Here is an 18554-nt window from a genome sequence, read left to right as displayed (position 1 = left end):
AAAATATTACTTTAAGTATATTTTTATATATTTATAAATATTTTATATTTATATTTTATATACTTATATAAAATATAAATATTTTTATATTTTTAAAAGTATATTTTTATTTTTACATTTTAAATGTGCATGCATATATATTTATAGTAAATGATGACAAATGAAAATACCTAAAGCTTTAAACTTCAGTATTAAAATATAATCTTATTAAGTATATTGTAAGATAAAATTCTTACTACATTGATTTTGAACCTCTTAATTTGACTATCATGAAGGAAAAATATGTTTCTATAGACAAAAAAATGTAAGTAACAATAATTGTGTGTTGATGAGGGATTTTTGCTGTTTTTAATCAAATTAATTTCCCCAAAATGTTCTAGTTCATTTTGTCCAATTCAAAGTAAGAATCTTAGAATTACAAATTTTATCCATGTTGAAGAATAATACATTCTCTGTTGAAATTAAAGTGACATTCAAAATGTCCATTACACTTCCACACATAGGAACTCTGACAATATGTGCAGTTGCTGCATCTCAGCAGACCCCCCTGTCAGCTACTTGGTGGCGCCTGGGTCACAGGCCTGTGTGCTAGCTGGAAGAAAGGCTTCCAATGTGAGTGTCTGGCATATTCAGCTCCAACCGGGATGGGGACCGGTCCTTGCCCTTCATCAAGAGTCACAGTGAGGGGAATCCTCCAAACACAGAGGGGTTCAGATGCTCAGTGGCTAAAACAAATGACAAACGTCAGCTGCAGGCGACAGAAAACCCAGTTATTTTTCTCACATAATAAGCAACTCAGAGGGAGGCAGTTCAAGGCTGGGGCAGAGACTCAACAATGTCACTCTGTCTGTGTAGCATGTTGACTTATTGCCTAATGGGTCCAATGTGGCACCCTCAGCCAGCGCATCTAGGTTCAAGACAGGAAGAGAGGGGCAGCACTGTGCCAACTATGTCCTTTCCCCCTTTTATCAGGAAGGCAAAAGCTTTTCTAGAAACCCTCAACAGACACCCACTTATATCTCAGTGACCGGAATTGTCATGAAGCCAACCCTGTAAACAAGGGAAGCTGGACAATTATTTCGCTGCCCTTCTCCCAAAGTGGAATTCTATAATAACAAAAAGGAAAAAATGGAGATAGAGCGAGCAATGAGCACGGCTTCAATGAGCACAGAGCCTGAAAGGGTCTTTAGAATCACCCACGTCCTCCCCATGAGTTTCTCTAATCTCGTGGTCTGGAAGTTAACCTCCTCCCAGCGGCAGGAGCTCTCAGTCCCCAGCACGAGTGGGAGTGGGGCAGGTTTGCAGACAGTTCTGCTGCAGAGTCCCTGGAGCAGCAGAATGGGAAACCCCCAGAGTTTCCCATTCTCCTCAGCCTCTGTGATGTCACACTGGGACTTCTTTCCTTCCACCCTTAGCTGTGGCTTCTGAGGCCGCTGTGGCCATGGGGCTCCTGGAGTCTGCAGGGGGAAGGAAACCTGGTGGCTCTGATCTCCTCTGGGGGCGCAGGAGGTCCAGCCATGCCGCTCTTGAAGGAGCCCCATCCCCCCCCTCAGGCCCCACTTCCCTGGATCCTCCCGAGCCTGTTTGCTGCCTTCAATGTCATGCTGCTGGTGGTTTTCAGTGGACTCTTTTTTGCATTCCCGTGAGTCTACCACATGAGCTGGCAGGTTTCTTACAGAAAGAAAAAGGAAAACAGATGGTGGTAGTGTGGATGCAGGGGAAGTTCAGAAGAGGGGTCAGAGAAGGAAGATATTCTAAGCAGAGGGAACTGAATGTGCAAAGACAGAGATGTATAGAGTACTTGGTGCATTTGGGAGCTGCAGGAGGCTGGGAATAGTGGGAGACATTTGGTGGAGCCTCTAGAGATCTGTCAATAGCGTGGATGTTTAGAGCAAACTTTAAGGTCTGTGGGTTCTGAAAGGTGGACGGGGTCCTGAGGAGCTTCTGGCCACCCCAGATCAGGGCTGAGTCCTGCTCTGCTCTCAGTTGCAGATGGCTGGCCCAGAATGGGGAATGGGCCTTTCCCATCATCACAGGTCTCCTCTTTGTGCTCACTTTCTTCAGTCTCGTTTCACTCAACTTCTCAGACCCTGGCATTCTGCATCAAGGTGAGACCTGGGCCCCCTGGGTGAATGAGGTGGCACCCTAAGGGCTCCTGCCTACACGGATGATTCCTGAAGTACCCCTCCCATCTCTTCTCCTGGGGCCTCAGGACCCCTTCACCCCATGTCCTTCCTCATTTGCTTGGGCCCTGCTTCTAGCGCTTCATTTTCCAAGCCACTGAGATGTGGCAAAACACATCCAGTTGCCTTAGAGGGCTGGGCAGGGGCAGGTGGGGGAGAGAAGCCAGCTCTTCACAACCACTCAGTTCTCTCTTTCTCCTTCTCATTGCACAAACTCCTTAAAGCATCCATCATGATTCCAAAGACCTGAGTTCTCATAGAACTCCCCTTGAGGAAACTCACCTTCCCTTTGACTGCCAGCCTCTCCAAGCTTTGTCAGCTTGCTCAGCGGGGACCAAGGATTCCCCTGCCCACCTCCTCCCCACCCTTCCCGGAGCCCAGTGATACTGTGAGGATACCCCCTGCCCTCAAGCCACCAGCAACACACTGATGGAAGAGCCTCGTGGCGCTGTCCAATCCTCTTCCCGTGCCAGGCTCCAAAGAACAGGGTCCCATGATGGTACATGTAGTGTGGGTGAACCACAGGGCCTTCCGCCTGCAGTGGTGCCAGAAGTGTTGCTTCCATCGCCCACCCCGGACCTACCACTGCCCCTGGTGCAACATCTGTGTGGAGGTGAGTGTCCCTCTCGCCTGCCTGTCTTCCCACTCCCCCTCCCCACCCAGCACCTGGCCGGGACCAGGAGGCCCACTAACATGGGGGCCACTGGCGGGCATGAAACCACTTCTGGAACTGCTAAAGGCCTAGGGTGGCAGTAACTCCCAGGCCCTCTTGGTCACTCATGCAGGTCACTGCCTCTGTGCCTACACCTGTCCTGGGAGGCTGGCCCTTGCCTGCACAGGTGCTGATACACACAAGGGCATCCACATCTATGCTGGCCTTGGTCAGGCCAAGAGGAAGAAAGGCAACCCATTCTACCCCCAGGCTCACCGAACTAGATGCCCAAGGCCTCAGGATGGCTGCAACCCTGGCCTGGGAGCTTTGCCTGTCCTCCTCTGGGTGCCTGCTGGGCTCTGAGTGCTTGTCTCTCTGCCTTGCACTGCCTGCAGAGGTCTGCAAATGTGCTGTCTTACGTGGTCCTTGCCATGCTGGAATGCTGGCTGGGCAAGTGTGTTATTATCTCATCCGCTGGATGAGAAAACATATGCCCAGAGATACTCCCTGTCCTGTCCAAAGTTACACCAGGATGTGTCCCACAGAAGAGCAGACAGGCCTTGCCCCTAAAGGCCTCTTGACAGGCGACCTTGTGAGCCACAGAGCCCTGACTAACAGTGATCTGACCACCGAAAAGCTAACGTTAGGGACTTTGTGGCTCAGGGAAGGCCTCAGATTTAGAGGCGACTGAGCCTCGGCCAGAGGTCGGGTCCTGGAGGTCTGGCCCCTCTCCACCAGGATTTTGACCATCACTGCAAGTGGGTCAATAACTGCATCGGTCACCGCAACTTCCGCTTGTTTATGCTGCTCGTCCTATCCCTGTGCCTCTACTCGGGTGCCGTGCTGGTCACCTGCCTGATCTTCCTGCTGCGCACGACCCACCTGCCCTTCTCCATAGACAGGGTCGTCGCGTATCCTCCAGGCCCACGTGGGGAGCGGTGGGGAGGACCCAGACAGCCCAGGGGCGGGGTCTCGGTAGCCGAGCTAATGGTGGGCGGGGCTGTTTGAGAGGATCAACCTGGGACTAGGTGAGGGCGGGTGGGGACAGGGAGATGGGCAGGGCTAGGAGGAACTGCGAAGAGGTGAGAAATCTAGCAGGGTCATGTTAGGGGGTGTTAAAGGTGTTACGGGGGCTTAGACAGCAGGGTGGGGTGAGGTTTATGCGGGGTTGGAGCGAGGGGAGCGAATGGACGGGGCTGGTTGTGGGCAGGGCTGTTTGGGGCGGAGTCGGGGATGGGGGTGGGGCTAGGACGCACGGTTCCTCGGGGCTGCGCCTTAGCTGGTGTGCAGCATCCTGGTGGCTGTACCTGCTGCTGGCTTCTTGCTGCCGCTCTTCCTGCTGCTGCTGATCCAGGCCAAGTCGGTGAGCGCGGCCGAGCGCTCCTACGAGGGCAAGGTACGCGGGGCCAGAGCGGGGCGCCACTGTACCAGGCTGTGGGTGGTTATGATGCGCCTCGGGTGCCTCGGCAATTTCCGCCCTTTCTCCACCACTCCGGTCCTTGGTGGCCTGAACTCCCTCGAAGGTGCCTCATTAGCCCTTCCAGACCCAGGTTCAGCTTAAATTTCGTCTCCTCCTGAACCTCGGTGGTCACTCCACCTCGTGGGTGCACTGTATAGAGGGCCTACTGTTTGCTGGGCCACGTGTGCATTATTTTGAGTGACGGGCGTAGAAGTGAGTAACGCTACATCCTGCGCTGTGTTGGTAAAGAAACTGAAATCAGAATAATACCAGCCAGACACATGTGAACACTCTCAGGGGCCTGTCCTACGTTGAGCAGCACAGACGCAGAGAGGGAATTGAGAGTTCAGGGAGGACCGCAGTACAGAGTAGGATTTACCACGTCGTGGTTTTGGATAGACAGAAGACAGGGGAGGGCTTGCAGAAGAGGGGCCAGCTTGCAAAAAGACAAAGGAGCCAAGATTTAGAACAGTTTCATCACTCCAAAATAATTCCCTCATGGCTTATTGCAGTCAGTTTCTTTCTTGGCCTATAGCTTCTGGCAATCACTGATCTGTTTCCTATTCCTATAGTTTTTCCTTTCCTGAGTCTCATATAAATGGAATCATAGCTTTTTGAGTCTAGCTTTTTTCACTGAGCACAATGAATTTGAGATTTATCTATGTTGTTGCCCATATCAGTAGTTTCTTTCTTTTAGTGCTGTATAGTGTTCCATCATATGGCTGTAACACAGCTTGTTTATCTGTTCGCCAATTGAAGGATATGTGGATTGTTTCCAGTTTTTGGTGATTATATATAAAGCAGCTATAAACATTGGTGTACGGGCATGTGAATATAAGTTTTCATTTCTTTTGGGGTAAATATTTAGGATTGGCATTGCAGGGTCATATGGTAACTGTATACAGAGGATGCCAAAAAAAATGTATACACATTTTAAGGAAGGAAAACTGTATTAAAATTGTAGTACTCAGTATATACTGATAACAAAAAATTAATACAAGTCACATTTGATTTCTGCAATTACAAGAGGTGCTCAAAGTGGTTACCATCAGCATCCAGACACTTCTGATTACAGCGAACTACTGCTTGAGCAACGTTGACCAAAGTGTCCACTTGTATACATTTTTTTGGCATCCCCGGTATTTAACTTTATAAGAAACTGCCAAATTGTCTTCCAAAATGGCTGTACCATTTTGCATTCCCAAAGCAATGTATGAGAATTTCAGTTGTTCTGCATCCTCACTAACATATGGCATTGTCAGTTGTTTTTTTTAATTTTAGCCAGTCTAATAAATGTATAGCAGTATCTTATTGTGGTTTTAATTTACATTTTCCTAATGATTAATGATGTTGAGCATCTTTTCATGCTCTTATTTACTATCTGTATATCTTTGATTAAATATCTGTTTCAACCTTTTGCCCATTTAAAAAAAATGGGTTGTTTTCTTATTGAATTTTAAAAGTTCTTTATATATCTAGATTCAGATATGTGTTTTGCAAATATTTTCTCCAGTCTATGGCTTGTCATCTCATTTTCTTGACAGTGTCTTCCAAAGATCAGAAGTTTTAAATTTTGATGAAGTACATGGTCTGTTTTTTTTTTCTTTTATCAATCATGCTTTTGGTGTTGTAATTAAGAAATCTTTGCCTAAACCAAGGTCACACAGATTGTTTTATATGTTTTTTTTTCTAGAAGTTTCATAGTTTTAGATTTTATAGTTAGGCCTACAATTCATTTTGGGTTAAATTTTGTGTTGAAAGATATGGATCAAGCTTTATTTTTTTGCGTATAGGTTTTCACAGCATCAATTGTTGAAAACACTATTCTTCCATTGAGTTGTCTTTGCACATTTGTCAAAAATTAATTGACTATGTAGTTGTGGATGTATTTTTGGGTTCTCTATGCTTTTGCCAATGCCAAGTTCTTGATTAGTAGCTTTATATTAAGTTTTGGAATCACACAATGTGAGTTCTTCAATTTTGTTCTTTTTCAAAGTTCTTTTGACTATCCTAGTTTCTTTGATTTTTCATATAAATTTTAGAATCAGCTTGTCAACTTTTATAAAAAAGTTTGCTGAGATTTTCATTTGGATGACGTTGCATCTATAGATCAATTTGGAAAATTGATATTTTAACAATATTGAGTTTTTGAAATCATGAACATGGTATACTTCTCCATTCATTTAGGTCTTCTTTGATTTCTTTTATACTGTTTTTCGGTTCTCGGCAAATAGATCTTGCATATGTTGTGTTAGATATTTTCTAAGTGTTTTACGATTTTTGTGCTATTATAAATTTTAAAAATAATTTCATTCCATTTGTTTATTATTACAGTCATGCATCACTTAACTATGGGAATACATATGAGAAATGAATCATTTGGCAAGTTTGTTATTGTATAAACATCATAGAATGCACTTACATAAACCTAGACGGTATAGCCCACTACACACCTAGGTATAGCTTATTGCTCCTAGACTACAAACCTATACAGCATGTTACTGAACAGTGTAGGTAATTGTAATCTGTTGCACTGTGATGTTACAATGACTATGATGTCACTAGGTGATAGGAATTTTTCAGCTTCATTGTAGTCTAATGGGCCCACCATGGTATATGCTGTCTTCTATTGACTAAACTATAGTTATGCAGCACATGACTGATAAGAAAATACAATGGGTTTTCTTATATTGGTCTTGGATCTTGCAATTCTGCTAGACTCACTTATTAGTTCTAATAGCTTTTTTGTCGATTCTACATAGAAAATCATATTACCTGTGAACAAGGACAGTTTCATTTCTTCCTTCCCAATGTGTATGGCTTTCTTTTTCTTTTCTTACTGCACTGTCTTGAACCTCCAATACAATGCTGAGGAGGAGTAGTAAAAGTGAACATCCTTGCCATGGGATTCCTTCAGCAGGACAATGACTTGCCTAAAGGCTACTTTAGGAAGACTGTAGTATGCCACCTCGGTGAGGGAGGGGCTGGAGTCAGAGGACAGCAGCCCTTTTTGCCCACCATCTCCCATCCTTCCAGTCACCACTCAATCACTCTACTCCACCCATATTTGGTTCCCAGCCTAGCTGTGTCTCTCAGCCCTTACTCATCAGCCCCCTGTGGTCTACATGTCTTCTGTCTCAAGCCTCAGTCCATCATTTCAGCGTCTCTTGGGCAGCATTCTCCCTTGCCACATCTTGTGGTTTTTCTAACCCCAGGTCAGGTCATAGGCCTGCCCTCTCTCCACTGTTCAGAATGAGGCCCTCCATATCCAGGATCTCCAACCTAAGAAACCTAAAGATGGTCTGCACTCTGTGATTCACCAGGCAAGGCTTTTTCCCATTATCTGCAGACCACTTTTCAGGTACCTCCATCCTACCTCTATCCCTTGACTACAACTTCTCCTGGGGCCACTGCTTGGTGGTTGATAGCAAGGGCTCTGATGCCAGACCACGTAAACTCAAATCACAGTTCCACAACATACCGGCAGGGAGATCTTCGGTGTGTTATTTAGTCACTTGGTACCTCAGTTTCCCCATCTGTAAAGAAGGGGACAGCATCGGTTAATATGCATAAGCCACATAGAGCAGTGGCTAGAGAATTAAGTGCTGTATATGCTGTTATTATTATCACTCCTGCCCATCACCATTTATACATATTCATGTCTCTCTCATCTTAAAAGCAAAGTAAAACCCTCCCTCAACAGCGGAGGCCTCCACTCCATCTGCTGCACTCTCCCCTCCAGCTCTGCCATATTTCCTGAAAGAGTTGGCTGTGCTCACTAGTGCCATTCTTCACCTTCCTTGGCCCACTTCGGCCCGGCCTCTGTCCTCGCTGTCACACTGACATTGTACTCCCCAAGTGGCTAAAGCCGGTGGGCAGCCCTCAGACTAATCTTATACAGCAGCTCCTGAAACTGAATGCGCCTGCGGTGGCCCTTTCTCGGCCTCTCTGGCCCAGCTTGCTCTGCTTCCTGGGCTGATGCTCAGCCTGCACTTTGCAGTCTTGGCCTGCTGTCTGTTCTTCCAGCAGCCCAGTGCCTGGAACATTGTTAAAGACCCTCAATATTTATGAGTAAATGAGTGAACGTGCAAACAAAGGAATCCATAATGCTTTGAGAGACAAGGAAAGAGAGAGAAGCCTGATGCCCTGATCCCTGGGAGACAGGGAGCGAGCTAAGGAGGGACTTGGGCAACAGATGGGGTGAAAAATGCCCACTTTGGTTTTGGTCCCGTGGACCGTAAGGGCGGAACATGACATTAGAGCAGAGACCCAGAACTGGAGCCAGTGAGAGAGGACAGTCTGGAAAGTTCAGAGCTGTCAGATTCCATTCACGTCCAAGAGGGTCCCATGTTGGGGGAGAGAGGAAGTCACCCTGCTTTATGAATTTATTAAATAGTTATCCTTCCTTTAAGCATTGAAGCATCGACATTTTTCTATACTTTATGTACTTCTAATAAATCAACATTTATTTCTCTAAAATTCTGAGTGTAGATTTGATTAAATGCTTCAAACGATTGAATTAAAAATTGCGAATATAACATCAGTTTTCCTTACATGCTCTAAACACCTTTAAGTAGACAGAACTCAAAATATCACAAAGGTTAGTGTTGCTTTTTGGCAACAATAGGACATTCTGGAGCTGTCTTGACTTTTCTTCCCCCAGGTGTCAGCTTCCCTACATGGAATCCTAGTTTCTTTTGGTGGAGAATAGTGTTGAAGATCAGAGTCTTAGTAACAGTGGCAGGGGTGACAGGGGAGCTGGTGGTGCTGCTGGGCCACATTTGGTTGCGACCAACATTTTGTAGCTAAGGCTCTTGAAGTCTGAGTGAGACTCAGCCAGCACTAGAGAGGAGGAGGGAGCTCAGGAAGGGGGCAAGGTCCATGGGTGGAGGGAGAGGGGAAGGGAGGAGGAGAACCTGGTAAGGAGTGCCCAGGGGAGGGCTTGACCTTTGGGCTTGACCTTGACTGCTTTGGGTTCTTCAGCCCAGATTTTCCAGGGCCATGCGATTTTGGTTAAGGAAATATGATTGGGCCCCATACAACTGCCTTTCCAGATGGCGAAATTCAGTGAAGCACAAGTTTAGAGAAAAATGAGAGATGGGAAATTATTGAAGTGGCGGGAGCAGGGTGTGTGTGTGTGTGTGTGTGTGTAACTGTCTTTGAAGCGGTTTGGCATCAAAAGGAAGATCTGAACACTGTCTGGAAGGACGTAGCAGGAGGATGTGTATGGCCAAAGGAGACAGAAATAGGAAGGATACTACAAAAGTGGGTACAAGGTGATGGGAAGGATTCCCGAGAAGGTAGGAGAAGTGGGTGCAGTGCCAGGGTTGCCCGGAGAGAGCCACTCAGAAGTGAGTTGGGGGAGGCCTCAGCTCAGCCCTGGGCTGTGCTGGGCTGACGGACTCGGGGAAGTAGGGCCAGTGGGGGTGGCCTGCCCAGTGCTGCTGGCCCTGAGTTCTTCCCACCCTCACCCCCCTCCAGTGCCGATACCTGCAGGGATACAACCCCTTCGACCATGGTTGTGCCAGCAACTGGTATTTAACAATTTGTGCACCGCTGGGACCCAAGTGAGTTGGCAAACCAGAGGTCTGAGCAGTGGCCCCTGGGGCTGGTGGGCGTGGTGAAGATGGGTCATCTCCCCTGGCCTCTTAGTACAGCTCCCAGACCCTTACACTCACGTTCTCATTCCTCTGGAGTTTCCTCTGGGATATTGTGGAAGCCTTGGGAGCCTCTGCACTTCCTTGCCTCTGTGAATTCTTGTCCCAGGAAATGGGGTAGAGGGACACTGCAGTCTGGGTGAGACTGGCCGCAGCTCCCTGCAGGGCCAAGCTCAGGGATGTGTGCTTCCCAAGCTGAGGAGGCATGGGGACCAGGCCGGGGGGCCACTACCCCTTGCGTCTGACTCATTGCTCCCCAGGTACCTGGCCGAAGCTGTCTGGCTGCAGAGAATGGTGGAGCCTGAGTGGGTGCCCATGCAGAACCTGCACTTGCCGATGTGCCCCTCCTCGCTCAGTCCCCCAGTCCTCCCTAGGCCTGGGTCTGCCTATCACCCCCAACCTCTGGCTCGCTACAAACCAGGAAAGGGGCCTCCAGGGAGTGGTGAGGCTGCAGCGCTCCAGGAGGTGAGGAGTGTGTGTGTGTGTGTGTGTGTGTGTGTGTGTGTGTGTGTGTGTGTTGGGAGCGGGGCATCTGCGGATTGAAGAGGTGTTGGGGGAAGCCTCTCCCCCATGTTGACTGTCCTTGAAGTGGAGCACTCAGAGCTCCAGGGAGGGGGATTCTGGACCTGAGGAGTGTTGGAAGTGGAGTCACAGACCTCCAGAATACACCAGGGCTCCCTGGAGACAGGAAGGAAAAGACCACACCACTCACTCCCTGGTTAGCCGTGGGCCAGTCATGTATACTTTCTGGGCCTCAGTTTCCTTGGTTATAATGAGGGCTGAGACTAGTCCAGTGGTTTATCATTTTGGGGGGTAGCTTCCTTTATTTGAAGGCAATTTTTACTCTGGAGCATATGGAGGTAAAGCCTTAGGGATGAAGTAGGGATGTAGTGACCGTCTGTGGTGCCAGCCCGCTCTCTTCGCTCCGCCTGGGGGCAGTGGTGGCTTGGACAGTTTTGTGCCTCCCAAGAGGTGAGCCCTGAGCTGTGGGTGGGGGCTTGGGAAGAGCCCCGACACCCCCACGCGGTATTCAGCTCCATGCAGGCCCAGTGTTGCCAGTGCTGCGGGAGGCCCCCGGACGAGGCTCATCCCTTCACACCCCGCGATGCCAGGAACACCTGCACCTGCACCTCACCTCCTGAGCCCCGTCCTTACCCAAACCCCTGGCGGAAGTGCCGAGACCCCCCTAAAGCCCATTAAACACCCTTTGCCTACCTCCTACGATTGCCGTGCTGCGCATGTCTTTCCAGGGTGTGAGGGAGCGTGGGGGTGGGGATGCCCTAAGGGGTTGGGACAAAGACCCTGGGAGAGAGATGGATCCAACACTAGCTAGCTCTGCGACCTTCGACTAGACTCTCAATGTTTCCCTCATCATTAAAATGGGGAAACCGTAAGAACCACAGTGGCTGCGCTGGCCACCTCCCTCCCAGGGCGAGAGATGATGGAAGAGAAAACCCACCGCTGTCGTGGATGTCAACCTCCGGGAAAGATCCTTCCCCGCCCTGCCGCACCCTTGTCTGGCTGCAGGGGGCGCCCATTGCCTGGGAATTCATCAAGCCTGGCCTGGTCCCGCCCCACGGCACTGCCGCCTCCTGGGCGGTTGGGGGAAGGCCCTCAGTCTGGGAGTGGGCCCTCCCGCTGCCTCATCTCTGGAGGTGGAGGGTGGGGGTCTCCTCCATCACAGTCCAGCCCTGCATTGTTCCTGCTAGTGGGTCTCACCCTAGTCCCTTCCTCGTGTTGAGGAGTCAGGGCGTGTCCCTGGGGTGGATCCCAGGCCCTGTGAGTCTACAGGCCCCCTGAGGGGTGGGGGGGGGGAAGGGGCAGTCAAACTGTGGCTCCTCTAGGGGCCAGTGTGTGACCTTGAGAATGGAAATAATGGCACCTTTCTGGAAGGTTATCAGAGGATGAAGTGAGGTGGTTCATGCAAAACACCTGGTATACAGTAGGCAAACAATGAATGCAGCGGTGTGATTATGATTATTTTCTCCATACAGCCAACAGACCACTCAGTCTTTCTCCAAAGACCACCTTCTCAGAATTTCCTGCGTCCCCAGATCACCCACTCGGAATTGCGGGGTGGCGGGGGAAGTAGGACTATGAATCAGGATTTGTATGGCGCGCTCCATGTGACCCTGCCGCCCTGAAGTTTCAGTACTGATATCTTAGGAAGTGAGGATGGGCGCCAACCACTGCTTCCTGCCACCCTTGTGTCCAGGTGAAATCAGGGTGTGGTGAAGGTGAGGTCTTCAGATGAACATCCCAGAGGCCTGTGGAGGTGTGTGTCTATGTGGGCACACAGGTGCTTGTGCAGTAGGGGCAGGAGCTTATGCTCCAGGGGTGCTAGCCCAGCCTGGGGAGGTACATGACCTACATTGTACGACATGGCTCCAGTTCTCACGTGCTGAGTTCTCCATGAGGCTGCACTTCCCTCTTCCTCCCAACCAAACCGGCTATGGCAGCCTCGGGCCCTTCCTTGTCCAGCCTCGGACTCACCTGTTGCTGTGGCTCTGGCTCTCTGAGCTCCTGACTAAGCTTGCTTGACCCCAGCGACTCCAGCTCTTTCTCATTCCCTTTGCCCTGGTCCCAAGTGTCTCCCCAAGTCCCAGGCCCTCTTGGGGCTCATTCCTTTCCTTAGCTCTCTCACCCCTGCTTTACTCAGCATTGCCCTTGAGTTCTGGGGAGAAGTGAAGTGTACTCCCTGGCATACAAAGAGGGGACCCAGTTTGGGCCTTGCTGTAAATGGCTGAAGTGGCCACATTTAAAATTCCTAGGGCCCACATTTACAAGTAAAGCTGAAGCCGCCTCCTGTAGTCAGGGAAGCCCGCCATACATGGTCACATGGTAAGGGGAGCAGGGCATGAGGCCTTTACAGTCCCCAAGCCCAGGTGTGTATGTGGCACATGAATCTGTGTGAGTCTCCTGCTTGTGTTCAGGGGCCACAGCTCAGCCCAGGCTTCCTGGCACTGAGGAGTTGGCGAGAACGGGGCACCCAACAGGACTCGCAGGCCTACTCCCAAGTGGGAGTCCTTGGGGTGGCCTGGGCCTGGGCCAGAGTGGAAGAGGATCCAGGAACCTGGGCCAAGGCCTGGATGGGGAGCTATTCATGGAACTGGCTGTGTCAGGAGTGGCACCTGCCTGGAGCCCCAGATCCTCAGGGAGCTGAGAAGTCCAGGCCCAGGGTCTGGGGAGGCCTAGTCTTGCCCTGCCCTGCTGCCCTGCCTGGTTTAGAGCTGGGTGGCAGGTCATCAGGACTGCACTTAGTGATGTTAAAAAAAAAAATTCAGCTGCGTAAATATGAAGATCTAATTGGCTTTATTAAATGATTCATGAATCAAGCAGCATCCCATCTAGCAATGTAAAGGGCGCTCTGAGGGGTTGTATAAAATGAAAGGTTTTCATAGGAAGAAGGATAGGGCAAGGGAGCTGTTAGCAAAAGAAAATAAAGAATTATTTGGGGGCCAGGATATCTTTTTAGGGGGAAGAGAATGGGAAGGGATTTTATCACTCAGGTTGCCTTTTCTTTCTCTGGGGGATAGAGAGAGCCTACGTGGCAGATTATTGAAGCTTGTCTAGAAAATTCCAGACTCGTTAAGATTATATTTCTGGGAGAGGTTAAAACTGCAATTAGATCAGGTATTAATCTAGGTTTGGTATCATGGGCTTTTAGCATGAGTGATGCCATTTTGAGCCTATGGTTTTCTCTTTAATACCAAGTCCCTGCCTCCAGCTTCACAGGGGACTCCCAGTGTCAGCCCAGGCTTTCCAAGTCCTAAGCCAAGTGTGCGTCACGTCCCCTGACAGCCTGGGCCTCTGTTTCCGCACGGGGCAAGGACATAACTTTCCTCAGATTCTCAAAGGAGGCCATGACCCCTCCTTCTCTGGGATGTAGATCTGGGGACTCTCTAGTCTCTACCAGCATGAGATTTTCAGGATTTCTTTAGGAAAGTCGCTTGGAGCAGACTCCTCTCCTCCTTGAGGGGTAAGTGGGACCTAGCTCACACCTGTTTTTGACACGACCCCCGACACTTTCTCTCCTAAGCATTGCCCCCACCCCAGAGATTCTTTCCTATCATGCTGGCAGCCTCAGTTGAGCTGCACCTACTTTTGTTTTCTGCCTCCTCCCCATTTCTGCTGAACTTGCCCTTGATTCTCAGACATGCCCCTCGCAGGCCTTGGCCCCTGATAAGAGGAGGGGTGTTATCAGGGCCTAGTGTTGGGGCCTGCTCTGCACACACCATGAAGCCATGCCATCCTGCCTTCCCCAGGGCCAGAGCCAAGGAATGACCCACACCCTGCAGGGTCGCCAGGTGACCATGTATCTGGAACCCCTCTGAGAGGTCCCTAGCCCTCTCCTGGAAACTGATGAAGGCAGTGTGACGCTGGGATGGGCAGCCAGGAAGCACCTACCCCCTCATCACGGTCAGAGCATGTGGGGAAGACACTGTGCTGGGAAGAAGCTGTCACTCGGCTCTGCTCCCAACCAGTGCTATGACAGGAAGTCACTTCCCTCTGCTTGGCCTCAGGTTCCTCAGCTATAAACAGGATGATCGCGGCTACCTCACAAGTAGTCACAGCATCCTAACGTTTGAGAGCTAGCAGGGAGTCAGGGGTCTCCTCATCCAGCTGGCCCTCCACCCCCAATTTCTCACATGGGAATCAGAGGGGGAAGGGATTGCCTAGGAGGACATGGTGTCCAAGGCAGGTGGCGCTCTCCCTGTTTCCCAGGCTGCCTCTCCCGTTCCTGCTCCAGGGATCAGTCCAGACGGGGAAGGACTTGGGCAGTGACCACAGGGCCCCAGCCTCAGGCCCCCATGCCTCAGAGCCAGACTGTGCATTTCAGGACAAGGCCTAGGGAGCTGATAAGCAGGCCAGGCTTAACTCTGTCTCCAGCCCTGTGCTGAGAGTGATAATGACGCCCTGCTGCCTCCCGCTCAGCCCTGCCCTGCCCTGCCCTGCCCTGCTCGCCCCTCCCAAGGGGCCCTGCATGGCAGGGACAGATGGGGGTTGCAGCAGCATCTTGGGTTGAGGGGGAGGCCAGAATCCTAACACCTCACAGGGCACAGGCCCCTCGTTGGCTGACCCTGCTGGGCACCTGGGCAGTGCCTGGCACCACGTGGTGCTCTGACAGTGCCCATGTCCTACTCTGTAGTTCCTGCATGTGGAGTGTGACTGAAGGTTTGCCAGTCCCCGTACTGGGTAACAAAACCTTTATTGAGCACTGCCTGGGCCAGGGCCTGTGCTAAGTGCTTCGTAGGATCGCCTTACTCCTCCTAAGAACCCTCTGAAGTTGTTATTCTTGTTTTGGAGTTGAGAAACCAGCACTGAGCAAACAAGCCGCTGCTCCGAGGTCACACTGCTTCTCCGTGGCAGAGCCAGCACCCCTGTGGCCTTCACCATCGCACTGTGTTTCACAGGCAGCAATAGTCTGTTTCAGTTTAGAGCAGTGGCTAAGCCATGTGCTCTGGAGCCAGCCTGCCTGGTGTCCCCACTGTAAGTTGGATAATTGTGTCTTACAGCGCCGTTTTGAGGATTCATTATGGGGGCACGTAAAGAGCTTGGTATGCACACTGACACATGGCAGGTGTTTAGTCAATGTACAATAGGATCCAAGCGATGCCCAAGTCAGGACTTGATGATCTGCTGGGTTCTTCTGGATGCCGGGCCCATGGCAACAGCAGCCCGCTCCTGTCCAGTTTGGTGTGGGTTCCATAGTGGCCGGGCAGCAAAGGTGGGGGGAGCTGCTTCTTAAGGAAGGATTGTGGTGGTGTTTTACAGAAAATCAACCAAGATGGTGTCTCCAGGCCAAAGGGAAATGGAGGCGTGGGCTCAGAGTCTTCAAGGGAGCAGCAAGGTGACCCACCCAATGGCTCTGCCCTCCCACGTGGGTGAGGGAGTTCCTATTAAGAAAGCATCTTGTTGCTTCTGTTTTGTGGCAGCGCAGTGTCCCAGGCTGAAGGAAGTCCAAAGCGATTGTGTTCTGAGCCTTGTGTCTAGGCCACAACGACAGCCACTGTCCGCTGCCCGTTGCCTCTGCACGTCCCAGTCTGTCTCTCCGTGCCTGTCTTTGCCTCACCTCTTCTCACCTTTCCACTCTGTCTCCTTTCTCTCCCTTGTTCCTCCTCTTCCTCTTTTTATAGCCTTTCGCCCTGTCTGACTCTCACTCTGCCTCTCTCCCCCTCTCCCCACAACCTTTCCTGGACTGACTACAGCTTCCAGGAACACAAAGTAAACTGTCTGACAATTTTCAAGTATTAACTTTCACTGTGATTCCTGGAAGCCCCTGGGCCTGGGTATGGAAACCTGCAGAAGTCTGGGCCAGGCCTGCACAGGGCGCCTTTGTCTCAGACCTAGACTTCCTCCTCTGAGCCAGGCACACGCTTTCCCAGCTGCTTTCTGGTCAGGCCGTTTTGCTGCTGAAATTGGGGATTCCCAAACTGGAAGGGGCCTACTGGCTCTCTGGCTTATTTCTCAGGGAGAAGAAAACCAGGGCATTGGGGGAAGAGGCATAGCAGGGCTTCCCCCGGATCACATGTCTAACGAGAGGCAAGGCGAGACTGGGTCCCAGATCTCCTGCTTCTCCGCCTTGCCACCACCCCGTGGTGAGAAGCCAGATGGGTCAGAAGTCTGGACTGATTCCGTCCCCTCCTGGAGGCCTAGTGTCTGGGCTCCGGTGGGGAAAATCACAACAGTGAGGGCAGTACAATATCGGTTTGCTAACCGTGGGCTAAGTACTATGCTTGCATTATCTCCTGTCATCCTCAAAACGACTTGTGAGGAAGGTGCTGCTGTTACTTTTGTGGGACAGTCCTCAGGCTTCCATCTCCCTATCTGCACGGCCAGAATTTTCTGGAGGATCCTCAGGACTACTCCTGCCCTGACCACCTGGGAGTCCATGACTCAGTGACCGGAAAATAGGGTCCCTGGCCTGGAGACAAGCCCTGAGGTATACAGGGCCTTGGGCAGGGCTTCTTCCATGGCTCATTAGGGTCCTTTGCCTGAACCTCATCTGTCCCCTAGTAGTGGGGGGAAGGGAGGCATTAGGTCACCAAGCAAGGGTCCTGACTCCTGGGCAGGATCCTTGGCCATCTGGACTAGGAAAGCCCCCTGGCCTGGTAGTTGCTAAGCTGTCTGTTGCTCAGGCGCTGACAGAAATGGAAAGCCACTCTCCTGCCCGCCCTTTTTCCCGGGTGGGGCAGTGGGCCGCTGCGGAGAGAACACAGACTGGGCATCAGGAGACCTGGGTTGGAAAGCAGGCTCTGTGGCTTCCTGGTGCTGGAGCCCTGGAAAAGCCCTTAGCCTCTCAGAGCCACTGTTAACCACACCTGCAAAGGAACATGAAAGCCCATGCCAGCCCACTTTACAGCACTGTAGGACCGCTCCGTGTTCGGTGGGAAGACACTCTGTGGACTTGCACTTTTTTGTGCAGGCCGGCGCTGGGTGGGTGTGGGGTCTGTAAAGGGAGCAGTGGAAGGCCAGACTTAGGCTTGGGAACCTGGCAGGAGTAATTAACTCCCTTTCCCTTTTGTCTCCATCTCCCTTCGTTGGGTCTCCTTTTGCAGACTCTGGATTTGAATCATGTGAAAGTGGCCAACACTGAAAATGGGCCATCTTATTTTAAATCCCAGATAGACTAAAAGCCTGAGTCACCTTCCTTGGGGGAACTTCTCAGCCCCCCTCTTCCCCACCAAGTATCTGTTCCCAGGGGAAGAGATGGCTGGACTGGGGCTTGGGGCAGGGATGTGGCCCCCTCTCCTCCCCGCTGCCATCCCCGTCTGTCAGCCCCCACAGGCGCCTGGCCTCACGGTGCCCTGGAATGGAAGCCTCAGCGAAGCCTCAAGGTCTGACTGTGCCCAGCTCATTCTGAACCCTCGGTAGGGACTTGGACTGCTCCCATCTTGGCTATGAGTTTCTATCTGCCTTGGACACAATCCAGACCAGAGTAAAGGAGGTTTGTTCCTGAAGCAGAGACCAGAACTAGGCACACAGAGGGCTCTTTGCTTTGGAGTTCAAGCTTTAAAAGATTTGTTTTCTTTAAATATCCTGCTGCAGGAAAGAGAAGCCAAAAATCAAACATTCCTGAAACATGAATTTCAGGTGGCTTTAAAGGAGCAATTTGTTTGGTTTCCGTCCCACCCTGTTTCTGCTCAGTGGGGTCTGGGCACTTCTCCGTGGAGTTTGGTGGAGGGTCCACACCCATCCAGCCTCACCGGGAGGTTTCCTCAGGACGAAACCCAGCCTAAGGGTCTCTGGTCATAGCCGGGCCTGAGACCCAGGGGAGGGTCTGCGCACATCCACCTCAGGGAGTGGAGGCCACTTTTCCTCCATCCTCTGCTGCACTGGCACTGTTGACCATACCCACCTTTACTCTTGACCTCAAGGATCAGACACGCTCCTCCTGACTCCCGGATGCTCCATCTATGATTCTTTCATCTCCTACTTAGAAGTCTTCCAGCTCCCATCCGCAGGGCATGCCCACCTCTCAGAGAACTCACTCATTTCCTTGCCTTCGGTGGTGCTAGGCCTGGCCAAGCCTCCATCTCCAGGCTCACACCCTGCCAGTGCCCCGTGCTCTGTCCTTAATGGTCTTCATTTTTGTCAGCTTT

The 18554-nt window shown here is 50.9% G+C and overlaps 1 protein-coding gene across 1 annotated transcript; it reads left to right on the top strand.

Annotated features, from left to right (window-relative positions):
- The first annotated feature begins 1517 nt into the window (after positions 1-1517).
- ZDHHC19 (zinc finger DHHC-type palmitoyltransferase 19) lies at positions 1518-11113 on the top strand. The gene is made up of 8 exons (XM_033124322.1): positions 1518-1642; positions 1987-2108; positions 2657-2796; positions 3574-3746; positions 4126-4231; positions 9776-9861; positions 10212-10416; positions 10986-11113. The coding sequence occupies exons 1-8, from the start codon at positions 1518-1520 to the stop codon at positions 11091-11093; spliced, it is 1065 nt and encodes a 354-aa protein (XP_032980213.1). The 3' UTR covers positions 11094-11113.
- The last annotated feature ends 7441 nt before the right edge of the window (positions 11114-18554 follow it).

This window comes from Rhinolophus ferrumequinum, chromosome 2 (genome assembly GCF_004115265.2).
Source record: "Rhinolophus ferrumequinum isolate MPI-CBG mRhiFer1 chromosome 2, mRhiFer1_v1.p, whole genome shotgun sequence".
Taxonomy (NCBI): Eukaryota; Metazoa; Chordata; class Mammalia; order Chiroptera; family Rhinolophidae; genus Rhinolophus; species Rhinolophus ferrumequinum.
The sequence above is the reverse complement of the archived record's forward strand: the minus strand, read 5'-3'. Positions and strand labels throughout refer to the sequence as shown.

Bases quoted from the DNA above. Each gene is read 5' to 3' on its own strand.
- ZDHHC19 (XM_033124322.1), top strand. From the start codon at position 1,518: ATGCCGCTCTTGAAGGAGCCCCATCCCCCCCCTCAGGCCCCACTTCCC. The intron at 2,109-2,656 runs GTGAGACCTGGG...TTCCCGTGCCAG, and splicing joins CCCTGGCATTCTGCATCAAG to GCTCCAAAGAACAGGGTCCC. The intron at 4,232-9,775 runs GTACGCGGGGCC...ACCCCCCTCCAG, and splicing joins AGCGCTCCTACGAGGGCAAG to TGCCGATACCTGCAGGGATA.